This window comes from Nymphalis io, chromosome 3, assembly GCF_905147045.1.
Source record: "Nymphalis io chromosome 3, ilAglIoxx1.1, whole genome shotgun sequence".
NCBI classification, from domain to species: Eukaryota; Metazoa; Arthropoda; class Insecta; order Lepidoptera; family Nymphalidae; genus Nymphalis; species Nymphalis io.
In genome coordinates, this window is record NC_065890.1 from 5,005,619 (window position 1) to 5,017,168 (window position 11,550).

Consider the following 11,550-nt stretch of genomic DNA (forward strand, 5'->3'; position numbering starts at 1 on the left):
TGTCGCCAGGCCCGCCGTTGGGGACCCCAGGTCCTTCTCCCATCGGGCTGTCAGGGGTTGCTGGGATAGAGCCCTGATCTGCCCGACTTCCGCTGACCCTGGACGATCGCCGTGGTCTATCGCCTCGGCGCGGAAGCGGTACACCTGTACGACAATCTCTTTCTGGAGTTCTGAAGGCGGATCGCCCGTGAGGAGCAACACCGCTGTCCAAAACCGTGCAATACCCTCTTATCGCCCTCACCGCTATGACTTTTGCAGCTTTCGCAGAAGGGCCCCGTTGTGAGCGGTGAGTGCGGCGACCAATATCGGGGCATCGTACAGTGCCATCGATCTCACTACATCGGCATAGAGGCGTCGGCATAGTGATCCCGGTCCTCCCACGTTGGGTAGAAGGTGGCACAAGGCGACGGCGGCGTTGACGAGCTTCGGACCAAGTATGCACCCCATTAGCCTGCGAAATTATTATTTTTTTTATATATAGAATAGGAAGGCGGACGAGCATATGGGCCACATAATGTTAAGTGGTCCAACTAACGCTCATAGACATTGGCATTGTAAGAAATGCTAACCATGATAACCGGAGTCTGGAAGTTGGAAGTGTGTACACTCCGGTGCCTAGGAAAGCACTTAAAGCCGTTGGTGCTGCGCCTGAACTCTTTCCGGTCGTGTCGGATTGCCGTCCCATCCGATTATGAGAGTTAGGGAATAAAGAGTGCACCTGTGTTTGCGCACACTTATGCACTATAATATCCCCTGCGTAGTTGGCTTATATCTCTTGAGATTGGCCGCCGTGGCCGACATCGGTCTGGAGGACATTATTATTATTATTATTTATATATTTTAATAACACAATCAAGTTTCCACGATTAACTAAAACATAAAGGATAACATTAACCACACAGTTTATAAGAGACTAAAGAGAAAGAAAAAAAAATAAAAAAAATTAATGAGAGTGATGGATGGAAGGGTTCAGCAAGGCTTAAAACATTATTGGTTTTAATCCACTCACTCATAGAATATTTCCTTTAAGCAACCGAGTTATTTACAGTACTTACTTATGTTAATAAAAAATAAAGCATAGGTATTATTTAATATTTTTGAAATTCCATAATATGTATATGTAATATTCATTGATAATTTTATTTAGCAGTTGGAATTGAGAGATAAATATTGTCCATTAAACATTTATATATATTTCATTTGATAATATCTATAGTACTACTTCACGTGTTCTCTCGAATCGATTACGAAGTAATTTCCATAATATTCATGTAATTTTATTGATTTAAAGCAAGCAAAATTAAATTTAAATTTTTAATAACAATACCTAGGGGTAAACATGAAAGTAGTTTTTTGTTACATCTTCATTGTAAACAGTATTTGTCATAATTGTAATCAAAATGTAACAACATTGTTCAATCTTTTGGACTGCGTGTTTCTGCTTTAAATTTTTAATGTGTACTTTGTTCTTTTTATTATAATTTAGTATTTTATTTAATATTAATAGTAATATTTTATATTGTTTAACTTGGAATTATTAATCTACCCTTTATAAAATATTAAGAGAATGAAGTAAATGTTTGATCAAGACTTGTTAACTTAATTGGTGATTTACTTAACTCAGGTAGAAACGTGCACAAGCACTTTGCCAAAAAATCAGTATAGCAAAACATTTCTAAATAATGTAATATCATTAGTTTTTAATTATATATTTTTTATTTATATAATATATCATATATACATAAGTATTTGTTTTTAAATAACTAAGTAAGTTAAAGTCAATAGGCTAGGTAGTTTCGTTTCGATGTCAAATAGTTTGACAAGTGAAGTAAAGCCTTAAATATATACAAATAAAAATTAAAAATAATTACTGCACAAATCGTGACCGCGTGGAATGGTCGAATGCTAGCAGCATTTTCCCTTTGAATTGCAATCCAAAATAACCAGTTAGTCAATTATTTGATCATAAGTACTAATAAAAAAAACAGATATACGTTTTAGTTTTATAAGGACACAATTTCCTGTAAAGGTTTCGTTTGCAGTCACAATAAATAAACCGCAGGGAAAGACATTCAAGTATGTCAGAATAGATTTAAGGTGAGAATGATGTTACTTTATCTACACTTTAAGACTTTGTTTCAATTGTTAGGGTAGTTACTAGTAGAAGGGGTTAGAGCTATAATATTAAAGTTATAAATTACAATAACGGTTTTTTACGCAAGCAGAGTTTGTTTTTGTTTAAACCTCGGAAAAACGTCTAGCCCTAGCCGAGGCGACGCTTAAGGCGATGCTAGGGAGTCATTCTGTTCTCTAGGGGTGAAGTTGTACAGTGCGCTGACGCCCCGAAGGGATCACCATTGCATTTTGGATAGAATAACGCGGATCTCTGCCTATGTGGGTCCATTCCTAGGGAAAGACTAATAGTGATCATTGTTGTGCACAAGCGCACAAACACAGGTACATTTATATGCTCTCATTTTTATAATCTAATGGCAGACGGCAGGCTGACATGATTGTGCAGGGGCAGGACCAACAGATTTACGTGCTTTCCGAAGGGAATGGAATGTAAGCCCTTCCAAGCCGTGACAATTTATTGATAGAAAAATCAAATAATAAATATGCAATATGGACTAATTCCGACAGCTATAAATTGAAATAAGATGAAAGTTTTAAATCAATTGGGTTCGTACTTCTTTTTTTTAAAGATCGGGCCAACGAGCATGGTGCATAAGAAGTTAGGATCTAATAGAAAGTGACCACCCGCACCGGACATCTGTAACACCGGAAGACATACTACAAAAAGAAGGAGATTATAATATATTTTTATTAATTATTAACGCCGGTCTAGCGCTGATGCGGCTGGGATCATGCGGAGCTTAAAACTAAAAAAAATATGAATTGAATGTTTAAATGTTTGTAATTATAATTCCATTATTTTTCTTTAAAAAAAAATTGAAAACAAAATAATTGTGGCACTGGTAACCCTGTTTTAAGCTATACTAAACTATACTATACCCTATAGGTAAACGGGGATAAATTTTATTACGCATTCTAGCTTAAGGAAAAAATAGGACAGTGATGTAAACCTCTACAAATTTATTGTAATTTCTTAAAATATTTCATCTTGGTTTTTCCATTATAAGGAAAATTTTAACCTGTGTCACAATGAGTAAGTAGCAATTTAAATTTTTGTCTGCAGTGTATCATCATTTCTAATGACTATACGGGTAATCAACTATAAGATACGAACATACCTTATAAACTGATTACTGAACGAATGAAGCATTGTATACCCTATTCCAATCGGAGTAGGAATAAAGGTAAACAAACCTTAGATTTACAAATTGCATGCGATTTTCTAATTGTTTTGCTGTTTTACGCACTATAAACAGTTCTTGATTAATTTACCTCTATTTATAACACAACACTTAACTAGTTATAACGACATTAATTTAATTTTCGAAGTTACAACTTCGTGGACATTGAAAACGCAATTTTTTCGCGAATCCATAGTGAATATATAATTATTCAAGAACGCAACCGATGATGTCGCGTCAATTGATATCGGTGACCAATGATATCGGTGTCAAAATTGTATATTTTGGTTTATTCCTATTGTGGTTGAACATTATTATTGTTGCGATGTTTCCGTTTCTAATAACTGGCCATTTGTGTTTTTTTAAATATTTTAGAATATATTTATATAATATTCTGTTCCAATTTAACGTTTGAATATTTAAAGTCTAAATCAACAAGAAATGTGTGATTGCATCAAGAGAAATATTCATTATATTTACACACGCTGTATATAGTATTTTTTGAAGTAAAAAATTAATTATGAATCAGATCACAAAAATAATCCTCAGAATACGTTACATGGATGAGTATCTTAAGTTGCAGGAAGTTTTAAATGTCTTAATAGAGTATTATGCTAACAATAAAAAACAAATTCAATTCAAATCAACAGTATTCAAAATATCAAAATTAATGGTGTACACTAAATTATAATAAATACTGTTAGAGATTTAGGCATAATAATCGATTAAAAACTTTCATGAATGACCATATTGATATTGTAGCAGACAAAGCAAACAGCTGGGTTTTAAAAGAGTCTCGTAATTTTAATAACATAGATTTCATAAAATCACTCTATTCACTTATGTCCGTAGTGTGCTCGAGTGGTCGCCTTACTATATCATGCACTTTAGAAGAATTAAATTAATTCCTAGTTTATTGGATAACTAGTGTTTAAAACTTTCTCTAGTTATGAGGAAGCTTATACATACTTTAAAATTGAGACCCAAAATAGCCTTAGCGATATGCTGTTCTTGCAACAAATCGTAATTGGTAAAATCCGTGTCCGTTCTTGCTAGCAAATTTTCACTCAATGCCATCTTTAAGACCTCGATACACACGCCTTTTAGCTATAAAATATATTATAAAATATATAAAATATATACAGAGATAAATATTTAATGTCCAGTCCAACCGTCTACACACGAGACTATTGCTGTATCATAATAATTCATATTGTAAATATCTACGTCCTTGAAAATGCCTTCAATCTGTCATTACAAAATAGCTGAACAAGGGTTTTTCTACCAAAACGAATTTCCCGCGGGCGAAGCTGCGATTTTAACTAGCATTAGCTAAGCAGACTATACTAACCTAATACGTTGCTCGTTCGCCCTTAAATAGTCATAAAGGTCAAATTGCAGTATATAATATGGCCTCTAAACTGACAAGCCTATTCTAGTTTAAATATTGATATTTCATACAAATCATCTAATTACCTTTGGATTGTATTATTATTATACCTTAAAAGAAGGCAGATCTTTACTAAAAGCTTTAATTTTAAGTCTTAGCCGAAGACATGCAAAACATTTAAATAGGTATTTAGTCAGTGAAAACTAATCTATATAAAGCTGGTGTTAACTTCTTGCACGCCAAAACCAGTAAAAAATTGACAAAAGCCTCATTTAACAAAATATATAATAGGCCAGCTGGCCTGGCCTTACTGAATTGCAAACATTGACATTTGTTATGGTTCGAAGGCAACAGTTCTCTTTCCATTTTAACCTGAAACAAATTCCATAAGAAGTATAGGCAACATCTATTGTATTAGAAATTAGGCCCTCCATTTCGTGCCCAGCTTACGTAGATCTTAGGATTATACGATATCTAATACTGTCTGTTATCTTAAAATAACTTGCAAAACTTTAGTTTACTTAGCTAATAAAGGATATATTGTACATCGACCTCTTTCTATTTTATCAGCAAGTTGGTCAAAAGTTCAAAAATCTAACATCAGGCTCGCTGAGTGTTGCATATACTTGTTACAAATGTGGATTTTATTACGAAAGGACATGACCAATTTCTGTATGTGCGTTTGTATAGGCATCGAATTTAATGCTTTCTAATGAGTTGTGGTGTTTTGTATTCGTGAATATTGGCAAATTAAATTGCTATAGATAGAAAGCGCAATGAACTTTGCATTATAACAGACTAGACGTAAACAGTTTCAAATTCACTAAACCTTTCTTCCAATCGCTGGAAACAAGTAAGATAATGATTTTGCTATTTAAAAATTAAGGCGTTTTAAAATAGCTGACATATGTGAGTTATCAGTATTGGCAGAATAATTTGCGCGCCAGAAGAGGAAAAAAAATATCACAGTTAACTGATGTGGTTTTTAGGTATAGGAAAACACAAAATAAAACAAAAGATTAAAAATAATTATTTATTTATTAGATAAAACAAAAACAAGCAGACAGGTATATTATTTTGCAATTGCGACTTTTAAGAAACATTTACGTTTTGTTCATTAAAATAATGTATTTTAATAACCTTCAATTGTTATTAATATATTGCTGGAGCAGGAATATTGTTTTGGTGTCTTGGCCAACCAAAGTACCGGATTATTGTCCCACCATGACAACAACAAACTGTCCTCCGGTTCCCTACAATTAATTCCACGTAATTACAATAGTACACTAAAATAGCTTACAAGATAGAATCACGATGTTCAGTGTCAAATAAAACATAGGAAAAGTAAATTGCTATTCCGCAGTTGATGCACCTCATAACACTTTACAAATCGAATCCGAAACACAATGCAAATCAGAGTACAGTCACCAGAGTTAAAAACAACTTAATCCAGTGGTAGGTACCAGTTTGCAGAGCTAAGCGGGGATCAAGATTCAAAATTATTAGAAACTAGTTGCAAAAACACAAACACAGTACGCAACGAAGAATGCAATGACATTACATTGACGTTTGACATAGAATCAAACTAGGCATGGGCGATACAAATCGTATATAGATACAATATCTATATATCGGTACAAAATCTAATATCTAGATATCGGAGCGCACAGTATCTATATATTCGGATATCCACTGATATCGTTTCTGTATAATCTGTATACGGTATTGTTATGGTACTAAATCTAATATCTAGATATCGAAGCGCACGCACAGTATTTATAATATTCGGATATCCACCGATATCGGTCTTGTATACTCTGCATACAGTATATCCGATATCGAATATCGTTATAAATTTGTAAATATCAATTGTCAAACGAGTAGGCGCAAACGCGAGTAGGATTGTTAGTGAAATATCGATATATCGAACTTATTATTTAGAAATATCTATATTTAGTACTATTTATTATTATTATGTTATTTATGTTTATCTATATCTTAGAGCGAAAAGATATATATCTCTTTTTTCTTCTTAATTATATAGTTTGCGCAAGTCTAATATTTAATAATTACATATTTCTATATTGTATTTGATTTAATAAAAATATAATCGGTTTCAGAACAATTCATAAATACGACTCACGCTTAGGTTATCTGTTGATATTTTTTAAAATATCGGATATTCGATATCTACGTAGACAGAGAAACAAAGTTTAGTTTCTCTGTCTACGGATATCTAGATATTTTAACCGTTAAGGATATTATGATATTTTTACTGGTATCGGTTGTTTGACCTTGGGTGTCACTTTAGAAATTGCTATTATTTTTATGATCTATTTTATTTTCGTTTTATGTTTTCGCGGTCGCGTTGTTAGCTTTGTAATTTAATTACTCGCTTTTTTTTTCTAAATTTTAGGTGTTTTTCGTAACTCATGTATTTTTCCTTGTTTAGGTAGATGTATATAATAATTTATGATGTGTGTCAAATAATATACATATTGTATTGAACTTTTCAAGGAAATGAGGTATTTAGGGCAAGTGTTAATATTCATTAAATGTAATTTTAAAGAATGATTTTTAGTTAGATTAATGTTTGTGTTAAATACAATGAAGAATTGTCTCGTCCCAATACGAGCGTAATTTTCGATAAATTCAACTGTAGGCAAAAAAGACAAGGGCTCTTCAGGCATTTTACAGATATTTTTAAAAGTCAAATTAGATCAAAAGAGATACGAGTTATTACTCTTTCGACAACAAAGAGATGTATATACGAAGAAATGAACTTTTAAATACGCCGGCATTACAGAAAAAGCCTGAAAAAAGTATGAAGGAAAGTTCATTTCACTGATTTTCAAATTCAGAACTGCAACATATCTATTAATAAACAAATATTTACTTATTTAACCATGTTATTATCAATAACAAAATTAAACCAATATCTGATATCATCTGGTACTGATTCGATTTCCGAGTACCATAGACTCGATACAATATCTAGATATTAAAATATATAGATACGATATCCGATATTCGAAACCGATATCTAGATACGATACGATATCGCTTCAAAGCGATATTACCCATGCCTAAATCAAACAAATAAACGTGTTCCGTTTTACGTTTTTAGTTGTTATGAAAACACACAATGATATACACATACATTTATGAAAAAAAATTTATAAAATGCATCAAATGCCAATTAAGACAGTTTCGAATTCATAAAATATTTCTAATAAGAGCATTTGTTGTCTACATCACGTCTTTAAGTAGTATGCATGGTCTAGAACGTATATTATTATATTTTCTTTCTTTGTGCTTCGTTATTGTGAAAGTTGACAAACGGTACTGCAAATTCATTTTTAATTATTTTGAAATTAAAACTGCCAAGTTCAGAGAGGTTAAAAACTAAGTAGTAATTCATTTTTTCAATTTTTATTATACAATATATTTACTATGGATGTATACATGGAATGTACTTTTTTGCCCACCTAACCGAACTGTCACTGTGAACTGTGAACCCGTTCAGGAAGGTCCAGTGAGCGACCAGCGATCGTGAGCGGTGGTTTTTCTATAGGATGAACGAGGCAACGCGGTAAAATTACTATTTGTAGTATTAGCCCCGGATAAACGGTCGAGATCGAGCGCGGGAGAAAAATGCGAGACCAAGACAGCAAATAGGAAGCGCTTATCAGAATCCTACTTTTAGTGTACTGTTCACATTGGATATTGTTTTTATATTTTTACATCTTATGATTTACTTGTTTTTATCGGTTAATTTTTATTTCTCTTTTTGTAAATATACTCGTTTAATTTTTGAATAAGGCATTTCACGTTATTCCACATCATTCTTAAAGATTTTACACAACTATAAAAGTTTTATTATGATGCCACTCTCCTCCTAAGCAATTTTGTTTTCAAAGTAATTTTGTTAAGAAGACCGGATGGAGCGCTGCGTATAATATAAAAGTAAATTAAAGTAACGTATAGTAGCCATTGAACGTTCCACAGCTGGGCTAAGGCCTCCTCTGCCTTTTGAGGAGAAGGCATGGTGCTCATCCACCACGCTGCTCCAATGCGGGTTGGTAGATGCACCTGTGGCAGAATTTCAGTGAAATTAGTCACATAGTAGTCACGATGTTTTCTTTCACCGCCTTGCACGAGATGAATTAAAAATATAAATTAAGCACATGAAAATTTAGTGATGTTCGCCTGGGTTTGAATCTGCATGTATTGAGTCCTAGCGCAATAAAAGTTGTCGTCTATAAATTAAAAGATTTTATTTATCTAACAGCTTTTTTCAGCAAAATAATGATTGGAGGATGTTGATGCTAAAATAGATTCCAGTAAAATTGTTCCTATCTTCTAATTGCAGAACAAATAATTGCAATCAAGCCGATGATATTCTAGAGCAGCTGAACTCAACCTGCGTCCCACCAGGCTTTTGTGGTTAGCCCACTTGGTTACTTTATTTTTAATAAAAGTTTCTTATGAACACCAAAATAATTTAAATTTAAGAACTGCTTGTGATCACGGATACTACAAAGTGGTTGAAATTGTCATAAATACGTTCACAGTTTTTTATTTCAATTTGTAACAATACCGAAACCTAAGAAATCATTACCTAAAAATATTTTGTTAGCGGCCCGAGACACCATGACTTACACGCGTTTGAGGCCCTTATATAGAAAAGATTATGTATGACTGCTCTAGAGCTTTGTTTTTCTTTAACAATCAGGTCCAGGTCAATTTCCAACTCTACTCTTTGGTTTATTTCTGTACAGAATACCTTGTAAAACTGTACATGGACAAGCCTACAGAAATAAAATTGATGGTCTGGAAATATTTAAGACAAACAAAACAGAACGCATGAATAATTCTGAGGCGCATGCTTTTTGCCACCATTGATATAAATTGTTGCAATTCTTATTCCGTCTGGAGCATCTGGTCAAAAAATATTATTATGATTTTTATGAATTCCAAAGATTCTTTCCATATTACTTATAAAAAAAATTATTAAAAAAAAAGAGATCCCGTTATCTCTCCAAAAATGAATTCAAATGCCTTTACCTTATCTACTATAATAATGGTTAAAAAGCCTGACTTCATATGGTGACGCCAAAGTGAGTGACGTAAGGCAACTCGTCGCAATTTTTCTGTGATAGTGTGACATTAATGTGGTCTTATTTTAAAGATCTTTAAATTATTTTAAAGAAATATACTATAAAGACCTGTATTTTATACTTAAACTTAAAGACTTTAAGAAATTATTTGAACAACTTTGTTTTTAATCGTTGCGATGAATTTTGTATAAGGCAATGTTTAAAAAATGACATTAAGCCGGTGTGTCAATTTTTTCTAGTCTATGCTTGTATAGTATGGTCGTCGATTTACCAATATTTTTCTTAAATTGTTTGTTAAATTAGGCGGGAAGCAAGTTTTGGCATTTTATAAACAAAAATGAGTGTTGAAGAAGATGTAATGAAAATACAAAAGAAATTAACTAAGATGACCTCAGAAGATGGCACGGTAGGTGTGGTAATAGTGTATAATAGAACGACAATAATTTTAGTAGGTACTGAAATGCAACATAAATAAAAGCAACACCGCGTGTGCACGTTACCTGATTTAGATGAACTATTAAGACAAAACTATTAAACTGAAACACGGAAAACTGAATATCAGAATTATTAAATAAAAATGCGATTTTATATATATACATAGTTGTCTTGTTTGGTTTGTTTTATAAATAAGTAATATTTATTTTTTATTTGTAGGGTCAAGAAGAGGCACTGGAGCTTTTAAAGGCTCTACAAACAATGGCCATTAACTTAGATGTCCTTACCAAAACTAGGATAGGCATGACAGTCAATGCTTTACGCAAGTCCAGTAAGGATGAAGAAGTGATATCATTGTGCAAAACATTAATTAAAAACTGGAAAAAGTTTTTATCAACACCAGCTACACCTTCCAAGGATTCAGGTGGCTCGTCAAAGTCTAAGAAAGACTCGAGCAAAGATAAAGAGAAAAGAGATGAAAAAGAGAAAGATAAAAAATTACCAGCATCTTTTCCACCACAGTCAAATACCACTGATGCTGTCAGACTAAAATGTAGAGAGTTGCTAATGCAAGCATTAAAAATTGATGGTGAAAATCCTAATGCATGTGCATCTCCTGAGGAACTTTCTGAAGAGTTGGAAGAATGCATTTATGCTGAGTTTAAAAACACAGACATGAGGTACAAAAATCGGGTCCGTTCTCGAGTAGCAAACCTCAAAGATCCTAAAAACCCTACATTGCGAACAAATTTCTTGAATGGAGTGATCGCTGCTTCTCGTCTTGCCAAAATGACACCAGAAGAGATGGCGAGTGATGAAATGAAAAAACTACGGGAGAAATTTATAAAAGAAGCCATTGATGACGCTCAACTCGCAACGGTGCAAGGTACTAAAACAGAAATGCTCAAATGTGGTAAGTGCAAGAAGAAGAATTGTACTTACAATCAACTACAAACTAGAAGTTCAGATGAACCTATGACTACTTTTGTTTTATGCAATGAATGTGGCAATCGCTGGAAGTTTTGTTAAGACTGCTTTTAATATATTTAGAAAAATAGTGTATCTTTTATTGTATGATACACTGGCGTATGAAATAAATATTCTTAACTTTTACTATAAATTGTTTTCCCATTTCATTACATTGTCCTTTTGCTATAATTGAAAAATGGAATTGTGTGAAGTAGATAAGGATCTTAGTTTTAACATTAATGAATAAATTAACCTGCTTTAAGTGATTGGGAATTTTTTTTACGATCTGTGGGTGGGTTCTGTAATGATTTAAACTACA

The 11,550-nt window shown here is 32.9% G+C and overlaps 1 protein-coding gene and 1 long non-coding RNA gene across 2 annotated transcripts; one reads left to right on the forward strand and one right to left on the reverse strand.

The window, feature by feature from the left end:
• Nucleotides 1-5,726: 5,726 nt before the first annotated feature.
• LOC126781401 (uncharacterized) lies at nucleotides 5,727-6,257 on the reverse strand. The gene is made up of 2 exons (XR_007670628.1): nucleotides 6,080-6,257; nucleotides 5,727-5,960 (listed from the first exon to the last, which is right to left on the reverse strand). It is a non-coding gene; the product is annotated as an uncharacterized LOC126781401 (long non-coding RNA).
• Nucleotides 6,258-10,045: 3,788 nt separating this feature from the next.
• Nucleotides 10,046-11,497, forward strand: LOC126781385 (transcription elongation factor S-II). Its single transcript, XM_050506343.1, has 2 exons — nucleotides 10,046-10,233; nucleotides 10,482-11,497. Exons 1-2 carry the CDS (start codon nucleotides 10,165-10,167, stop codon nucleotides 11,289-11,291), a joined length of 879 nt encoding a protein of 292 aa, XP_050362300.1. The 5' UTR covers nucleotides 10,046-10,164; the 3' UTR covers nucleotides 11,292-11,497.
• Nucleotides 11,498-11,550: the final 53 nt, after the last annotated feature.

Coding starts and splice junctions, on each gene's coding strand:
- LOC126781385 (XM_050506343.1), top strand. CDS start 10,165: ATGAGTGTTGAAGAAGATGTAATGAAAATACAAAAGAAATTAACTAAG. Junction 10,234..10,481: donor TGACCTCAGAAGATGGCACG/GTAGGTGTGGTA, acceptor TTTTATTTGTAG/GGTCAAGAAGAGGCACTGGA.